The 20567-nt window shown below is 40.7% G+C and overlaps 1 protein-coding gene across 1 annotated transcript in view; it reads right to left on the minus strand.

Annotated features, from left to right (window-relative positions):
• Positions 1 to 11145: 11145 nt before the first annotated feature.
• LOC149283242 (mitochondria-eating protein-like) overlaps positions 11146 to 20567 on the minus strand; it is a 75480-nt gene continuing 66058 nt past the window's right edge. The window contains exons 15-16 of the mRNA XM_089497785.1: positions 16768 to 17187; positions 11146 to 11205 (exon numbers count right to left, since the gene is read on the minus strand). Of these exons, the coding sequence (XP_089353911.1) occupies positions 11146 to 11205; positions 16768 to 17187 (480 nt within the window). The remainder of the gene's footprint in view (positions 11206 to 16767; positions 17188 to 20567) is intronic.

A 20567-nucleotide genomic window follows, 5' to 3' on the forward strand; every position in this document is an offset into this window, starting at 1 on the left:
GTGTTACATCCAAAACAAGGCAAAAAGGATGAAAAGTAATAGTTGGGAAATGATTGTATGATTATTCTGACTGTAGTCTTTCAGGAGGAACAACATTTTCTTAAGACAAATGAGTTTTGTACCACTCAAATAATAACGATTAAAGTCATAGTTATGATTAAAAAACCTTATTAACAATTCTGGTATGTAAAAAACTTTTACAGCAGCATTTTTTTCTTTTCTGTATAGATGAATGAAATCAATTTAATCCAGAGCTGTTTGAGGTACAGTTCTAAACTCCAAACTTTGCAGAAGACGCTTGAACTACCATCGATGGAAGAATTCAAGGTAATATGTGATATAATTCATATTCATGTCCCTACCTCCTTTCTTGCACCTCTGCTTCTTCCTGTTATTCTGTCTTCCTTCTTTGTTCGCTTCTCCCACGTATTGGCTCCATTAACCAGGCCTCTGGAGCACTTTCGCAAAAGGCTTTCGTGGAAGTACTCTTAAGAGGCCAGAATATAGCAGAGAAGCAATATTTTGGCTCCATGGCGTGCAACACAAGGGCATTATTTGGGATAAGTGATACACTTGGATTTTTTTTTTTGTGTTGATATTAAAGAAAATTTGGTTCTTAACAAGTCTTTCCAAAAACAAAGTGAAATCGCTTTATTCTTTCAGTATCGTCGTACCACACATTCCATTTCTTGATATGTTTATGGTATGTCACCAATGATAGTTTTTGTTTTGGCTTTTAGGTGATTGATGGCAAGGAGAACCAAAGATGGGCCATGTACAATTCTCAGGTGCACAACCTACAGAAAAAACTAGGGCTTGATTCAGATACGCATATGTTTCCAGAGGTAATAAAATACTTTAATATGTTACTTGCAGTATCCTAATTATTTATTAATATTCATAGATATACACAGTGTGTTCATTTAATGCATGTATGTACGTGTGTGTGTGTATACTACAAAGAAAAACACTGACTATGACAAAACATAAACAGGGCTTTGGAAAATAGGAAAAACAATAGCTGATCGAAGACCTATTCTTCTGTGACCTTAAATAGACAAAAATCGGATAAAAAGTAAAGATAAAAGTAACATTTTATCTTGATCAATTAATCTAGGTTCCACTACTTTTGATTCTCTCCAATATATGATAATTGAATCCATCAATTCAATGTGATTGAGGGGTTTGGTGATTACAGATGTCCTGACTACCTTTCCTCTAAGCATTACCTTAAGATAGACATAAAACAGAGCAGGGCATGACATAACTAATCCAATTAATACCAAATGTCCTTTCAATCTCACAAGAGACATTTAGAGGTTAACCTGTACAATTGAAACTGCAAAGTCAGAGAAACAGCCATTAAGTGTTACTGTATATGTGGGACAGGATATTAACACTAACACAAGTCATATTATGCTACCAAAGTAATGCTAAATACAAACGTTAAGAAGTGGTTTACACTTTTGAAATAAACTTTTTTTATTGGTGAAGATTCCCATTAAATGCAATTTGACTGGAATACAATGACTCACCGAGAGTGGCGCATGGCCACGAGTACTGTGAAAGGGACTGCTATATAAACATTATACAGTGTCTGCCAAATAAACAGTTCATGTGACTTGCTGTTTTTCTGTGCGCCACTAAGTCTAAGCGTTATCCATTACAGAGATTCTTTACATTGTTTGCAAGTGATATAAGTACTAGAAGAGACCTGGAATTAATTAAGGGAAGACATGGCATGTAATTATAACATTAGATTTGTGTTAGATGAAGCTTTATAAGCTTAGGGAGTTAAATGTCTGAACCACAGAGACCAGTGGCGAACTTTTAAAAAAAAATGTGATTTCTTTGTCTCGTCACAACAGCTTACTATTCGTACATCCCAAAACTTGACCACAGCTGATCCTTTAGGAAAAGCATTCCGGTATGGCCAGAAAATTCCAGCTGGAAATCAGTTGCAAAAAGAGGTTCTTAAACGGTGGGGTCCTTCAGCACTTGAAACAGTGATGCAAAGTTACCGTGAAGGTCGGAAAACAGATGTTTTGTTGCATAAACCTGGGGCAAAAGGTTCAAATTGAGTTTAACAGAAGCCGTGTAGAACAAGAGTGGGAAACAGTTAAGTTTTTTTTTGCTGTTTTTGCTATTTTTCTTATTTTAAGATTTTCTTACAAAAGATGACCAAAAGATCCCCTCAACTGATGGTTTATTCACAACTCAAAAAGCATAGTGTTTGGGCTCGCGGTTCTGTACTTGGGAAATTCTACTTTTATGTACATTAACCCTGGAGTAGCTTTTTAAAAATCATTTTTTGTTCTGACAGTGTTTAAATTGAAGGTTATTTTGTGTGTATGCTGTGATGTTTTATTTGGCTAATCACGTATTCTAGAGGCTAGTGAACCCGTTGTTGGGTTATCCAAGTAGAGCCACGGTCAGTGTGGTGAGCCACTTATGAGCAGAGATGCATGCACCATCCATATGTATGCTCACAAGGACCAAAATCTGGTCCTCCTTTATGGGCTGGAGCCAAGGCAGGTGCTGGTTTTGATCCTGACTCAAGCACCCTCAATGGTCCAACTACAATGGAGGCATTGGATGGATTGTTTCTTTGCCTAGGGGCTATGAAAGATTTAAATCAACCCCATTGTTTTGCTTTAATTCCCTGCCTGTTCACTATGTATTCACTATGTATGCATAAACTGATGGCTTATGAAAGATGCCTCCTGGGAGCAAGTCATGATTTTATTCTTGGATTCTTAACCATTATAACGTGTAGCTTTTAATTCAATACTACTTTTGGGAAGTGTAGCACATGGTCCCCAACATTCCAAATGCCTAGGAAGATAAGGGCGGACTGATAATGCATTTTATATACACATTTAATTTTATGTCAGAAGTGTAAAGTTTTAAATAGCCACTATGCAACACTATTTTAAAGCAGGCGTGTGGTAGAAACTTTCTAATGGCATCATCTGTAAAAGGCAACATGTCGCTTTAGATCACTTGGAATTAATTTAGCATTTCTTTAAACACATCATTTGTCCATTTATCATAGTTTTGTGTTTCACATCTAAACATCTACTGCATGTATGCATTTTACTTAAAAACCAACAAAAAAACCCCCCAAACCCCCCACTAAATATTAGCCATGATGTGCAGGGGGGGAAATAAAATATTTCATATTTTCTTAATTTTAGAGAGGCACAGGATTATGACGTGTCCCATTCTGCCACTGATGCAAGGTTATTAAGTCATTGAATTGTATGGGCTGATATTATATATGATATTTTGGTGGTTTGTAACTGTGTTCTAGTAAAAGACATAATGAACATGAAATAATTATCGCCTGTGACTAAAATTGTCTCCCCAAAATCGATCGGCTACTAAGCCGCTAGGCAGCCTTCTTCAACCTCCCCGAAGCAAGGCTAGATCTATCTACATAAAAAAGCGGCTGATCAGTCTACAACTTCACTAACAGTAAACTATAGTTAAATAAAAATCAGATCCCTCCTCTTAGGTTTCTGCCTTTTATTTAATTTTAGTGCTTTTTTGGACAAAATTCTCATGCTCTGACAGAATACAGAGTCCCACATTTATTCACTACTGAGTTTCTTTACCATGTTTGTGGGATTTAACCTTCTCATACATGCTTAGCCTACAATATTTTATGTGCCGTGATCTACATGGGATGTGTACAGTCTACATATATGTACAACCAAATATAGTTTACCAAGAGGGGGTTGGAAGCTTTTAAGAGAATTCTTTATTTTGAATGACTTTTACTATCTGGCATGTTTCCCTAGTTAAAGGGTAGACTATTTCTAAGGTTGTTACCTAAAGGTAAAAAAAACATGAAAAATGTCCCAGGCTTGCTCAGCGAAAATACGTCCCGACTCTGGCAATAAAAGGATTAAGGGCACACTCGATCCATCATTAGCTTTTCCCTTTAAATTAATGTATTTCACCTTGCAAATGTATAGAGGGATTCATCAGAGATCCCTTCTATTGCATTTGTACTGTATCCCTGGCCTTCAAGGTTGCCAAACACATCAGCCCCTTACCAGTGTGTACGTGTTCTATACTAAGCACCCGCCAGCTACAGCGCTGGCTCGCGGGAGATTCTTCCATGCATTTACAAGGAAGGGAAAACTATAATTGAGGGTGCACTCACCTATTATATGCACTATAGTGAAAGTACCAAGTTTAACCTACAGTTCTGCATAAGAAACCTAAATAGTTAGTGAATATGCCTTTTGCCTCGTGAAAGGGATCTAATATCTTTGTACTATGGCTCCATCGTATACAGTGGCTGCAATTGTGCAATAGTTGCTAGTAAACTTTTGCATTTTGTCCAGTGAATACATGTTTGCTGTCCAAATTCAGGATCATATCCATGTATACTTTTCACCCCCATTTTTTATTATAGGTTCCACACACAGAGCTGCTGATTCTTCCCCGAGGCAGGAAATAATTGACAAGATTTTGATCAGAAGACAAATAAGTCGGTCTCAAAAACAGAAACATCATGAAGATGAAATCAGGTTTCGGCTTAATAAATTCAAGTAAAATTATTCTGAAACCAAACTTTATAACTTGCTCAGCATTATGTTGGCTTTCCTTAATCCCAGCAGTGCCAGTGGGTAAAGAGAGAAGAAAAGAACTTTTTTTTTTTACTATTTATCTTATTTTCACTAAAATATAGCTGCAGTTTACATGAATTGGAGCGACAATCAATGTTCTAAATTCTATTTTAACTGGTGGTGGGTTTGAGAACCAAAACAATATCTACTACTGACCAGTGTAGTTCTGGAATTGTCAAAATTATTATTGTAGTATTCTTAATATAAATAATCCTTATATATTTTTTACTTAAGGAGATTGGCTGAAGCCAAGGAAAAGTTGAAGAAAGCACTAAAGATATTGCAAATGCAGAATGAATTCTTTGGAAATGGTATGACTTTACCAATTATAGTAGCCAGCTACGCGGAGATATTTCCATATCACTATGTGTCTTATTCAGCCAACATGAATATGTCATTACTATGTCCAAACACAGCCTGTAACATGATTGAAAACGCCACACTAATGAGGTCTGGCATTGTTCCTAAGTGAATGGTCGTCCTGGAGAGACCCCTGAAATGGTATAAAGAATTAATGGAATCTCTATTTATAATAAATAAAATGGAATAGTACATTTTTCCAGAGTAGGGTTTTTTATGTAAACTAAAGTTTTTCCACTGACCGTGAATTATTTTTGTCACGTCTAAATCCAAGGGATTGGGATTGGTCTAGAGAACTTTTGTCCTCTGATCAAGCTCAAGAAAATGTTTATTTCCCTACAGAGTATGTCCACTCTGGTATGTAATTCTTGAGTCAAACATGGAAATGTTCCCAGTGGAACAGTTTTCTTCTGTGAGTAGCCCCATACCTCAAACCTGGTTAGGTGTCCTGCAGCTCTTCAACCAAGCTTTGAATCCATAACTATCTAAAAGACAAAAGTGCAGTTCTCAAGGAAAGATTATTTTCAGATTACTTGGTCCATTGATGGGATTTGTCCTTCGACAGCTGGCAGATGCCTAAAGGAGCTGGGTGTGTGATGTTATGTCTGTGACCATTTTTATTTTAGAAGATTTACAGGTGAGATTTATAAATAGTGACGGACCAAGCCTATCATATACGTAGTACATGCAACACTAGAATAATATGTTATTTGTAGTGCAATTAAATTAATGCAGTAATATTTATTTCACAAATTTTTTAACTATGTCAACTGGAAAGAAAATTAAATGAACTTAAATTAAATAAAAAACATTTACTGAACAGATATGGTACAGCCTAACTCCTATCACTATACATTGAGCCAGGCATTGACGGTAGTGCAGCATAACCCCCACTATATACTAAGCCCGACATTGACGTGGGAGGCCTCTGCCCCTGAAGTAGCATACCTGTGCCATCTCTGCCCCCCAAAGCAGCCTGCCTGTGCCACCCCCATCCCATTTCTGCCCCTAAACACTTATACACTCACTCACTTATTCATTAATTCACCGGGCCTGGTGGCACCCCCTAATGAGTGGCACTTACCTTAGGTACACTACTGATTTTACATATTGACAATACATGGAAAAAGCCTGTTCATAAAATCTCAACAATGAACTGACGCTTACTTACGTAAGTTGTAACAGACTGTGATGCACATCGACCAGTGAAACTCTTTAGATACTTGTAAATTGCCTGAGCTCCAGGCAGAGAACCTCACCCCTTTGATGCATCTGCTCCAAAGAATGTTTCTGGGAATTAAAGATAAAAATGCACAAAAATAATGGTTTGGCAGGTTGGTATATTGCAGGCAGATGTACAGGTACTGTATATACACACTGGTTTATTCCAGCTATTTACATTTGTTTTCTAAACACAGGCAGAGGCTTGCACAGAAAAACCTCCCCTACAATGAAGCAATTTTCCGACATCAGGTTTGATTTTCCATTTTTTTTCTTTAGCCTGAAATTGCTGAATATCATCTGGTTGCAACACGTTGCCCAAAACAAAGGAATTGTTTAATGCTAATCACTAATAAATGCAAAGACAAGTTTTCATCTTTCTCCAAAAATGTATTGACCCTAAGTCAGCAATTTGCCAACCCACCTGTCCCAGCAGCTGACTGCTACCACTCCAAAGACGCTTGGCCAGCATGAACATTGTGGTTGTCATAATCCACTGCAGCTGGAGGGGCAGGCATTTTCTGCCCGTGCCCTAAGGCCTTAACAATGGACTGAAGCTAATACTCTACTAGAGAAACTTTTTCCAAGAGCTATTGATAGAGAGGTAACATAAAGGCGTTTACCACAACTTCTAGTTGACTATATCTTAACTTGGTGCATAATGCACAAGGAAATCATTTTTATTTTTATTTTTTTAATGTAAGGACCCCCCAGCAATGTTTTACCTTTCTGAAGGCACCAATTAGATGCAATGAAATAAAAGGGACAGTAATGAGGCAAACATTGTTTACGACTTGTTGCGCATGCACCATGCATTGGCAGGTACCCTTTTGTGAGCTCCCAATGTTTTTCCACTTTGTGGCTCACCCTGTTGCTCCTTTAAGTGATATCGGATAAAGACTGGATATGGACAGAAACGTTGACCTCTCAATGCCTTTTGAGTGTGCCTCCTTCATTTTGTTCTCTCCCTGTCTTTGGTGAGATTTATATATATATATATATATATATATATATATATATATATATATATATATATATATATATTATACATTTATTATTTTCTATCTTTAAAGCAAGTCTTGTCTTGTAAAAATAAACGCGGCTGGTTTATCGTTACATAACGAACATACCTTGGCAGTGCCATTATTTTATTTGTCAGGGCTCCAATTTTGTCCTGAGCCAGTAGAAAAATTTACATTAATGAGCTGTTTGAAAGGACTGCTTTATGTGCCCATGAGGAGTAAGCAGGTATATTTAAATATCCCCTGCTTGCTAACATGGTGATATCATAGTTTTTTCCCCTTATCTGACCTAGTGTACCACATGGCTGTAAACTAGTGACATTTCTTCACATGTGTACTTTATTGTAATTGAATGAGATTTACTGACCTATAAAGGAAAAGTTAGTTGATTACGATCACGTGCATTTATTGGAGTCGCTGGGCTCATTTGCATGTGGTGCCAGACAATGACATCACTTACAGTAATGGTAGGAATGATCATGCCTGTTAAGGGTATAATACTAAGGTGCATATGCCCCACAATGTAACCTTGCATGGTTCTCAACTTTGAAATAATAAACACTATGAGACAACGAGAGTTGTGGCAAATGAAATCTCTTTATTTATTACACACATAAAAAACGAGTCCCTGTGTAATGCGGCATTCCCTCTCCCCAAGGACAGCTGCTGGTTCACCGTGTACCCAGCCTCCAGTCAGCGTCCAGATCAACCTGCATCTGACGTGACACGCGGGTCCGAGGGGCAAGCTAGGAGCTCAACTAGCCGTACACCCCTCCCTGATAAACAGCGAGCTGGGCCACCCCACCCAGCTGCTATCACGGAGGATCAACGGGGCATAATAGGAATGGCCCTCCCCATCCGCACCCTGACGTGCCTCTGGCATAAGCCCCATTTAGCCCTGCAAAACAAGCCTGACCACAAAGTCAGTGCTTGCCATTGACCACCTGACCACAAAGTCAGTGCTTGCCATTGACTGATACCGTCAGCCGAGGAGTATGCCTGCACCCAGCCGTATGTCATTGCAGGGCCCAACCACAATGTCAGTGCCCGGGGCTGGCCGAATCGAAACCATAGATGTTTGCTGGCAACTTTGGAAGGATAGAAGGCTGCATTACCTCTGGGAGGCGAGTCAATTGAAGCATTAGCGTAGCTTGTGAATTCTTTGGCGTTTTATTGCCTTTCGCCCTCTGGTGCTCCTGAGTCTCTCCTGACGGGATGGGTGGGAGGGAAACAAAGCAGAAAAAGTGAGTAATGCAGACCTGGCCCCGAGGGCCATGTTAAATACCTATCTGATTTACCTAATCCTCTTTGTCTCTGCCCCATATTTTCCACCGTTGGCCCAGCCTGCTGCTCTTTGTTCTCTGTAGAGTGAGATTGCATGCTTTCCCTTTTAGATGGACCTGGGGGCAAAGCACCTTAATGGTCCTCGCTCCCAGGCAGTCCATCGCTATTTTCATAGTTTCTTTGCCAGTAACTATCAGAGACCACTGTGGGTTTTTAGGCACCTTAAGCAAAGTAACTTATTGGGGCCACATTTCTAACACAAGTTATAAAAAGAATAATTAAACATAATATTTATAACCACATTTTACAAGTTTTATAGCATTTTAGCTATATACCTTTTATGAATACTGTGTCATGTGTAAAGGCATCTTCCCTTCATCTCCTAAGTGGCCCTTTTCACTAGGGGGAAATTTCAACATTCTCACTGATTAGGGATCTTGCTTCCTTTGTAGGCTTTCAGGTTATTTTTGTTTGTTGGGAACGGATAAGCCGTCCAACTGCAGTTAGGTTGGAGAACCTTGTATTAGTTAGTGCTCACAAGAGCAAGGCTTTTTGTTTTGATTTGTTGATTTTTTTTCTGTTATGCCTGTGGTGAAAAATAAAAACAGGCCCAGCCTTGTATTTAACCCTCCTCGTGTCTCGTGCCTCCTCGAAGACTGTGTGTGATAATAATATATATATATATATATATATATATATATATATATGTGTGTGTGTGTGTATATATATGTATGTATATATATATGTATGTGTATATATATATATATGTATGTGTATATATATATATATGTATGTGTATATATATATATATGTATGTGTATATATATATATATGTATGTGTATATATATATATATGTATGTGTATATATATATATATATATGTATGTGTATATATATATATTAGGGCTGCAACTAACGATTATTTTCATAATCGATTAGTTGGCCGATTTATTTTTTCGATTAATCGGATAAAAAAAATTAAAATTTTAATTTATTTTAAATTATTTAATAAAGTAACATAGGATGTTAAAAACAAACGGCAGAATAAAAAACATTTCTTGTTTTTATTTCCCCAACCTGCCCCCCAGTTATGCATATTTGAGCCCAGGCTTGCCCTCCCCGACATGCCACACTACCCTTCCCGACATGCCACACTACCCTCCCCGACATGCCACACTGCCCTCCCCACATATGCCTTATATACCCTATATGCCTTATACCCCCAGATATGTCACTCCGTCCTCCCAAGGTATGCCGTATACCCCCCTGATATGCCATAGTGCCCTCATAGGATTTGCAGACTCGTTCACAGACCGAATACTTTTATAAATAAATACAGGGATAATCTTCACTGCCCCCAGGATTTAGATTCCCCTCAGTTTGCCCCCCCTTTACCTCTAACTGCACCTTAAATTAACCTTATTAAATTAATTAAATTAACCCTCAGTACTCAGCATGAATCCTGAAGAGAAGACCCCATTAACCACAACTGCCCCTAAATTAACCCTGAAGACCCCATCAACCACAACTGCCCCTAAATTAACCCTAATCACCCCATCAACCACAACTGCCCTTAAATTAACCCTAAACACCCCATTAACTATAACTGCCCCTAAATTAACCCTAAACACCCCATTAACAATAACTGGCCCTAAGTTAACCCTAAACACCTCATTAACTGTAACTGCCCCTAAGTTAACCCTAAACACCCCATTAACTATAACTGCCCCTAAATTAACCCCCACCTCCCCTAACTTTCAGCAGCCCAAATATTAATTTTATACTCAGATGAGTGTCACAGCCATGGCGATGCTAAGGAAATGGGCGGAGCCAATCTGCCGTTGGCCCCGCCCCTTTCTTCCTCCTTGTCCCTCCCTGCAGTCACTGCCGATTGGCCCCGCCCCTTTCTTTCTCCAGCAGCGATTGCAGGGAGGGACTGGAAAAAGGAAGTGGGCGGGCCAATCGGCAGTGACTGCAGGGAGGAACTGTAAGTAGCAACTGCTGCTGTGACTCCTGTGAGTCACACTAACGGATTATAACACGAGGGGTATTTTTCAGAGCATTTGCTCTGAAAAAACCCTAATTTTATAATCGATAAAAATCGATTCAACTAATCGATAATGAAATTCGTTGCCAACGAATTTCATTATCGATTAGTTGTTGCAGCCCTAATTTATATATTTATACACACATACCTCCGAAGTTTCCCTTTTGTTGCAGGATGGTTCCTTTTGGGTATCCAAAACCCTTCTATCCCTCATTGTTCCCCTGATGTGCCTACTTTCCAAGAGTTCAGAATCTTTTGGGGACTTATTTATTAGTGTTATACAGCCTTAAAAGTGACAATGTGCATAGAAAAATAGAAATGTTAATAAAATGTATGTATAAATTATAATCAAGATATCTTTATTTATCTTTCGGAAAGAAGATCAAAGACCCTGCATTACTGGGAAGAAAAATGAGACCAAAAGGACAGTGTATTCTTTACAGTAAATAACAAAACAAATAATCAAGCCAACGAAAAACTCAGTGGGCCTCCTACCCATACCTGGGAACTCCTGGGCTCTGGCTACCTGGAGACTTTCCTTGCGGGACATGGCCAGGACTGCCAACTGACATCAGTCATCAGGAGTGGTCCCACGACGTTGGAGTTCCCGCTGACGTCGGAGGCGTTCCCACTGATGGCAGCGGGAAACACCCCCATTTAAAGGGAAAATGGGCGGGGAGCGGGGCGTGTCAAGACCCCACGACCCAGAGGTTTCGGGTCTTGAACCGGAGAAACAGTGCTCACCTGGCAATTTCCGGGTCAAACCCGGAGAGTTCCCAGGTATGATCCTACCTTATGGATTTTTAATGGCCTATGTATATAAATCATCAACACCTTACTGCTTGATAGCCAAGGCACCAGTCAGAAACTCTATTTATAGGTCCAAAGACGTTCAACGCAGAGAAAATCTGATGTGGAGATTTGTGCTGAACAAATTTTGCTGCTTGATACAGTAAAGCCCTGGACAAGAGCCAGGGTACATTAGACTGTTCTCAAATCATTCTATAAAGCACAAAGATCCTCATTAATTTAAACAAGAGCTTCACATTATTAATCTTGCTGGCGTTCAGCTCTCAGTTCAGTTTTATACAGTCATTAATTAATATGTCAGATAGTTTGAATGGATTTTATCACATGTACACAGGTACTAAAAATAAATACATTGCTTTGCGATGAATGAAAAGCGCTCACAATGTAGTTAAAGATACCTTATTTCTGCAATTTAGGAATGAAGCAGAGTCCTAAGACTGCCATGTCATTCTACAGGTCGGCATTTGTTAATCTCCACATGAGCAGGGGAAGTGTAAGTTTAAAATTCCAGTGGAAATGCCAATGATTTGGTATGGGGCCTAGCTCTGTAGGTTCCTTCCAGTGAAGCGGGAGCTGGTCCCAGGGCCAGCCCGACAATGGAGCCGAGTGGGGCACCTGCTCCAGGCGGCACTTTTGAAGGGGCGGCACTTTGCCGCCCCAAGCCCTTTTCTTTTTTTTTTTTTTTTAAAAGCGAAAGAGAGAGAAAGGGGCGCCGAGTGGTTTTCGCTTACCAAGCTGTCAGTACCCGCTCGGCGCCCCTCTCTCCATCCTCTGCGGCGAGTCTTCCTGTTCGGTCTCGGTGTCGGCTTGTAATGCTGAGTGCCGGAAGATTTCTGGCGCTCAGCATTACAAGCCGGCACCGAGACCAAACAGGGAGACTCGCCGCAGGACTGCTGAAAGGTAAGTACAGGGGGGGGGGGCGGCAGGGACGGAGGGAAGGGTAGATAAGGGGGGGGGCATTTTAAAATTCGCCCCAGGCGGCATTTTGCCTTGGGCCGGCCCTGGCTAGTCCTGAATATTATCCATGTGATTAGCTAATCATTTTATCTCTCTAAGTTCTTGCTTTCTGTCAGTGTTCTCCACAGCTAGAATAATAATGTTTTTCAACCAGTAGGAGTTCACAGAGAAGTCATTATTAGTGGGTCTAGTGCTCTGTTCATTTCCGATCATCCCAAAATTTTCTTTCCCCATCTGAATATGCCTAGAGCACACTCATTCTGCAATCTAATTCAGTATGTCAAAGATTTTGTTCGTCCTAGAGGATTTGGGTTTGGTGACCGGAGTCTTATTTGTCCCCGTAGAAAATGTATAGGCAGCCAACGTTCACCAGTAGTTGAACAGGGTTTCTAGAGATATGAAAAGCTTAAGATACAGGTGAATTAAAACTGGTGACAGGCAAGAACCATTTGGCTGATCATTTTTCCTGTTGTAGAAGCCTGGAACCTTATTCAGTCCTTGATCTTTGTCAGGGTCCATCCAGGCTGCGGAGCTGCATATCTCTGTTTGTTTTTCCCTGCCTTGCCTCAGTTCCCATGTTTTGCTGTGGTCCACTCCTGGATTTCCGTATGCTCTGTCCTGAACCTCTGATTCCTTGATTCCAGTCTTCTCTTTGCAGGGCTTAGCGTTAGGACCCACCGTCATTGGAGTACTTTGGCGTAGGGGTGGGCTAAGCATACTATGGCCATATGATGTGACGGAATCTCCAATTATTATCACATAGTCCTAGGCTAGTTCCTGTATTCATGTTTGTCTCTTATGTACCTTTGCCCTTCTTCCCTGAATCATCTGAGGATTTCGGTTCCTCTCTCCTCTCCCCATGTCCCAGTTAATATGGCCTATCCTTGCTTAAAGGAGAAGCGTCTGAGGATTCCGGCTCCTCACTCCTTCCCCTGTGTTCCTTGCCTTGTTCCCTGTCCTTTGTTGTGCCCTGTATCATGTATGTCTTGTCTGGTTATGTTCCTTGCTCGGTATCCCTGTTCCTTGCTCTGTCCTCCTTGCTTGCTACATTTCTGTTTATTCTCTGCTTAGCTTCTGTAGTCCCAGCCAGCAGCATCCTGCACATGATTCCAGTGCTATGTTTCATGCCTGCTCCAGGGTGCCTGCAGGATATCTCAAAGTTCTGTTCGGATTTCCACATCCAGCCAAGTTTCATTCTGCTCTGTTCTGGACAACATCCGCTGCTATGTCAGGGTGCTGGTATGTGGCTGCACAACCCTAGATGCCCACCCGGGAGTGGTGCAGTCGCCCTGCACCAGGCCCTGTCCATCTCCGCTACCGCGCAACAACTCCTGAACACAATCTTTGGGTGCTCTGGGTCTTTACAGTCGTCTGTATGGACCCGGTTCCTGACAATCTTGCCTTATTTTCAGGATATACTTATGTATTTCATTGACTAAATTAACCTCTGCCACTTATCTATCGCCATGAAACTTTCTCTGCATAGATTCTGCAGAAACCTGTCGGCATTATCTGTGTCCTGGCAACAACGTGTTAGCACATAGGGCCAGCCGTTGGTACATTTCAGAATTTTCTGCCCCTTGTTATCCTTTATTTATTTTTTACATATTTTCTGTTGGATGTTTTTGCCCTATTAGCTGAATTAATGGATTCATAGCAATATCCAATTTTTTAAAAAATATATATTTTTTTATTTCTTTATAGAAAAGAAAATCAAAACACAAAAGTAATTGGAACTAACCTGCTAAAAGACTTGGAAACTGTAAGTTGACTTCTCCCACAAAACAGAGCGAAGCATTTCCTAGACCATTTTACTTATTTTAAAAATCATTAAGTCATAGTCATTCCTGTTTTGTGACTGTTTCAGGATGGACAGCTAATGGATGATGTAGTAGAGGAGATAATGACTGGTCACTTAAACCACATACCCGACAAAATGACATCTGGCATTGCAAAGTATCCTTTCCAATCAATGACCTACAATACACTTAACACTGATTATGTACTATGTATGTGTAGATTTGTAACCAATCTGTTAGAACATTGAACGAGGGACCTCAATCTATAGGTGTCCTATAGACAGCTGCATGGCTGTCACTGCATACATATTTCAGAGGTAGACATCGATGTCCTAATGTACTACGTGAAGCGGTGTGATTGTTTACTTATTAAGCAACGTCACAGAGAAGGAACCCAATTTTACCGGCACCGGTTGTTTTCCTATCCCCACTCCCCTATCGCTGCCTTGCCATCTCCAAACCATTTTTCTAAGCTCCCTTTAAAAGCAGTCCATATCAAATGTTTATTATTGTTTCAAGATTCGTATGCATGTATTAAACAGTATTTTTCTTAACTAAAATGCTTTAAGAGAGCTATATGCAAAAGTAACGTTAGAAAATTATATCGATCGTGCTGCCCTTCTTATTGCTGAAGAAATTATCCTGGAGGTGAGTGGTGAATTGTCTTCCTTTGACTGCTAACACTGTTAAGAACACTGAGTATCTTTTTGTCAGACGTGAAGCGCTGAACCAACGCTGGGCTCTTCGTGATCACATATCATTTACTCCTATGAGACTGGTGATTACACCAGGACAGGGCCGGCCTTAGGGGTGTGCGACCTGTGCGACCGCACAGGGCGCCATGGTAGCAGGGGCGCCTGCCCGGGACTTAAATTAAAACATCTTTTTTTTTTTTTACTTTATTTAACAATATTCATGTTAAATAAAGTAAAAAAAAAAACAAAAAACGATGCTTTAATCTAAGTCCCGGGCAGGGGCGCCGAGCGGTTGCTCGTGAAGTTCTCAGCAACCGCTCGACGCCCCTCACTCTCCGTCGTGGTGCCAGCATCTCTATTCCGGCGCTCAACATGAAATGCCGGCAGAGCGAGAAGACGGATGCCTCCCGCTCTCACCGCAGGACTCTGGCAACAAGGTGAGGGGGGGGGGGGGTAGTTTGAAGGGGCAGAGGGGGGGGTATAGTTTGAAGGGGCAGGGGGGGGGTGTAGTTTGAAGGGGCAGAGGGGGGGGTGTAGTTTGAAGGGGGGCGCCACAACGCCTAAGGCCGGCTCTGCACCAGGACTGGCCTGGCAATGATGATGCCGTATGTGCGGCCGACATCTTTATACTTGTGTACGTAAGGCCAAGCATTTCCCACCACTGACCATTGCTGCAGCACACGATCTTACTCTGTTGGCCAGCAACCCAAAGGCCATTTTCCGGTTTGCCAGATGGCCATTGAGGGCCTGAACTACACTGTTAAGTCTTGTAACATGGATCTAGTGATTGTAGTAGCTAATATATCCATGAAATAATTCAAAAGGATGGGTGCATGCCAGCTGTTTCATCTGAAAATGTCTCCTAATTATATTTTAGCAGCATGAAAATGTAGTTTCTATGTGTTAATTTTAGATGTTCCTCTCGTTGTTTTCGCCTTTCTTTCCACAGTTATGTCATTCAGCCACACTCCCAGTTAACCGTTCCAAGCTGGGGGTTCAGGATTTGTTTTAGTCCCTTGCAATGTACCATGTCATACTCTTTAATCCAGTCATTAAGTCCAGCAGCAGGGGATGTATTATGAAGGCTCATGCGCCAGATCAGGCGAACCTTACCTTGGTATTTCTCTATTAAGCTTGTGATCAATACATTTATTTGTAGAATGCCAGCAGATTCCATAGCGCTATTATAATAGGACAGCAAACATTAGCAATCACACCTAAACTGACGATACTTAGTTTCAATCTGTTTTTTTAGTATAAAAAGGGTAGTGACCACAGTGTTTGGCTCACACAAAGCAGCAACAAATACCGTATCGGCTCGATTATAGGCCGGACCCTAAAAGTTAGGTGCTTTTCTAAAGAAATTTTTTTCTTAGTAAAAAAAACCCATAGAATAGATATACTGCCACTCTGCCCTCCCTCGATATATGCTGCCACTCTGTTCCCCCCCCCCCGAGATATGCTGCCACTCTGCCCCCAAGATGTGCCCCCCCCGACTTACCAAAGCAGAATCCCGGGTGTCTTGCGGGGCCAGCAGGGGACATCTACGCAATACGCATAGACAACTTCCGGTGCAAATGAGATTGTTAAAGCACCGTCTGCACGATGCCGGCACGGCTGCACGAAGTTCTTTAACAATCTCCCTTGCCGGTATTCCGCTGTGGGAATTCCCGGCAAGGGATATTGTTAAAGTACATCGAGCAGCCGCGCCAGCAGCGGAGGTCGTTTACGCTCGCATCGCCGCAGCCGGTGAACGTCTATGCGTATTGTGTAGATGTCCCCTGCTGGCCCCGCAAGACACCCGGGGGTCTGCTTTGGTAAATCGGGGGGGGCACATCTATATAATCCACTAGGTTCACCAGCCATGGCATCAGTAATAATCCCAGTAATTTTGTTCCAAGGCAGTTTCATGTCATCTATGGCAGAACAAACAAGTAAATCTTTTCCTCTTGTTTGGTCCTTAAGGCTCTGGAGGTCACGTAGCTCTTCAGTCACATTCATTTCATCGTCCACCCCTCTCAGAAAAATCAGCAACTGAGCTGTGTCAGAGAGGTCCGTGCTTTCTTCACAGGCTATTGAAAAGAAGTCAAAATCAACTGCTTTTGACGTTAACTGTCTCTTAATATCTGAAGAAATTTCTTCGATTCTCCGTGCTACAGTGTTACGAGCCAGGCAAATGTTGGAAAACTTGTGCTTCTTCTCGGGACAGATATTCTGCATCATTTTCATAACGCATTCTTTGATAAAGTCACCCTCAGCAAAAGATTTGCAATTTTTAGCAATTAACGTTGCCACCTCATAGCTAGCCCTTGTGGCATTTTCATTTGACTCACGGGCTCTTGTAAAATATCGCTGTTGTGACATTAAAAGAGCTTCAAGTTGCTTCAACTTTTCACTGCGGTCGCGCCCTGTTAGCTAGTCGTATGTGCTATGTCTCGACTGGTAGTGTCTCTTGACATTAAATTCCGTATAAACAGCCACAGTCTCTTGGCATATCAGACAAACACAGTGATTCCGTATTTCAGTGAAAAAATATTCCACTTTCCACCTGTCCTGTAAGCGGCGTCCCTCACTGTCAACTTTTCGGTAATTTGTAGTTGCCATTATAAAAATTGGCCAGAAGGGGAGAAGTTATGTAGAGAGTACAAGGAGCAGAGGGTGGAACAGCAAAGATGGGATACTGCTATATACCATAACACAGGCAGACAATAGCAAGCTGTGCAATAGTAACACATCAGAAAATGGAATTATAGCACGGACAGTCGGGTTAATGAAGGGTATGACAGCTTGCTACCACAGATTCCTATATGCTCCCTTGCCTGCTTTATAAATGTATCCTGAGTGCACAGCCCTGTCTGCCTGTCAGTGTGTTGTCTGTGCAGTTACTGCTACCTGTCAAGGTGTTTGGTAGGCAGAAGTTTTTTTTCTTCTTCAGTAGCCCTTAATGGTCACCCTTGTGGCTGTGTGTGGAGGCGCAAGGAGAAGGAAAGCCCAAATCTCGCGACGTCCGAGATCTCGCAAGATTTGGGCTTTCCTTCTCCTTGCGCCGGCTGATGACGTCAAGTCCCACGGCGAGAGATCCCAGGAGTCCTGAGCAGATAGACTTTGGTCCATGTAAGGTTTATCCTGCTAAAAACTTTGGGATGGCTTTTTTAGTAGATATTTAATGGAAGTTGCGTGCAAAATCAACCATTCTGTTGATCACGATTGTGAAAAGACCCCAATGTTTGCAGAAAGCATGTGAGCTGCATACAGTTGGACTGATGAACTTGAGAAGCTAAGAGCATCCTGTTCACTCTGGGCAACTTTAACAGAAACCGACAAACAGAAATATTTTGGCCATTAGCCTGTAGTTCTAAACATAACAAGCTCTCAGAATTAGGGACCAAATAAAAAAATAATAAATCATTGTCAGATATTTGGAATGTTTCCTGGAAGGCGTTTTGCATTGTAAAAGTGTCATGCATTTAATTAATGTGTTAAAGAGTTCAAATACTATAATTTATTTAAACAGCCTTATTACGTAAGAAATTAACTATACAATATATAGGAGGCTATAGACCTTTATTTTATTGCATATTACTATTTATCGTTTTACATACCTCTTGTGTAATACACCCTAACTCCCTGTAGATTGTAAGCTCGCCAGTTGTTTCTGTAAGTCAAATTGTAATACGATATACAGTAAACGACTTGTTATGTCTGGTCTACCCATTGTACAGCACCACAGATTATGATGGCGTTACATAAAACAAAAATTATAGCACCACCATATTCCACAGAGCTGTACAAGAGGTTAGCCAGAGGCTAAGTGGTTGAGTGTAGCTGTTAGTTTGATACACACACAATGTGAATTCCAGAGCGCAAAAGGTAAAATTAGGGTAGGATGAGTGGCAGGGAAAGGGAAGAGGCCCAGTATTTGGGGAGATATTCCCAGTTACTAAAAGTAGAAGAGTGAGACGGTGGGAATAGGGAGCAAAGAGGAGAGGGAGATAAGGGTGGTGAAGTTGAAAAGTGCCTGGGATTAGAGAAGGGGAGAAAAAAATGAGGGAGCAATACAGATATAGTGTTGTGGTGCTGGTGGCTGGAAAGAGATTAAAGTTCCATTGACAATAGATGCAAGGGAGAATAGCAGCAATAGGAGTGTGGTTATGGTACTTGGAGAATGATGGTAATGGGAGTGAAATGGTAGTGAAAAAAACACAATACAATTACAATAAGTTCCTCTTTGTCGTCCCTTGTTGCCCTCCTTGGTGAACTCCCTTGGTAAACTTATTATTGTCGATTTGGAGACACAGGCAGCTTTCCATCTAAGTGCAAGTTTGCCAAGCCCAGATATAAGGGATGGCTGCTTGTTAGATATTTAGCAAATTATTAATTGTCCCACAATAAAATTTAAAATGTGGAATAATTAAGCTGGACAGGAAGCAGCATATGTTTCTTAATAGTTATGGTACATGTGATGGATTTGACTGTTGCAGTGTATATGCTGGTGCGCATGCCGTACCTTACAGTGTGATTTATAGCATGTTTGTTCTTGCTGTTTTTTCTATTCAGTGATTTAGATTAAATTATGTTGTAACCGATACAAATCATTTTATTGCATACATGTTTCATTGCATACGTTTTCATGGTTATCTCTTTCACAAAATAACAATTTGTAGCTTTCTTCCATTATGTCTTAAGAACCATCAATAGGCAAAATCATTTTTTTTCTATTTGGTTTATGTTGGTGCTCCTTCTTTTTGGTGACATTGCTAGTCACTGAGATTATGTACTTCTAGTGATGTCATACCATTTTACAGATTTAACTAAACATTACTCAGGACCAGCCAAGCTCTCCCTGCTCCAGAAGCTCACTGAGGTTGGGCCTTCAAAATGTATACTGAAGATAAGGAGCTGAAACACAACTCTCCTGTCAGCTCTCCCTTTAGTGAATAAACCCCAATCTGCCAAATTGATTTGGGTTTGTGACACAATGACTACTATGCAGCACATTTTTAGTATACTGTGTTAAGACCAGCTTTTCTTTTTAAAAATTGAGAATTTGATTTGAATTCATTGTCTTTTAAGACATTACAATATATCTACAGGGCCTGAAAATAAAGCATTGGCCATGTTAAGTTTTCTCTCTTCTGTCTTCACTTAATGAGATATTTCAGAATGGTTCAGAAAAGACCTCATAAATATACAGCCTTAAGCTAAATACATTTAAATTTTTTATTACTTAAGCCATTCTCCAAACTTCTTAGTCCAGTAATACCCTTGTTTAGACAGGAAATGCACACTAGCATTTTATTATTCCTCATTTGAAATCTACATCGCATTGTATTTTCTGTAAGTCAGATAAGTGCAATTAATTGTTAAGATATGTAAGGTATAGACTTCAAGTCTCACTTTATGTACTTATAAAATGTTTAGAAGTCTCTATTAAAAAGAACCAAGGTTACCATACTTCCAAAAGTGTAGCTTCAAATTTCATGGCTAAAGGCAAAAGTTCAACACATGGGTCAACTTAACTAAACAATAAATGTAGCGATCAATTACTCTGTATTCTGCGTTTGGTTTCATTGTACTTTAGATGGAACATTTATTTATTGTGTGGGAAGGGTTTAGTGCAGACAATGCAGCAGTTCTCCAGTGGTTCAACCTTAGGTTCTTCCATGGACTTAAATTACTTCTCTTTCCATGTTATAGAGGAGCATTAAGTGTGGACCTTCCAGCCAGAGAGC

This window comes from Sceloporus occidentalis, unplaced genomic scaffold (genome assembly GCF_023333645.1).
Source record: "Sceloporus occidentalis isolate IW3139 unplaced genomic scaffold, rSceOcc1.0.p SCAF_107, whole genome shotgun sequence".
NCBI lineage: Eukaryota > Metazoa > Chordata > Lepidosauria > Squamata > Phrynosomatidae > Sceloporus > Sceloporus occidentalis.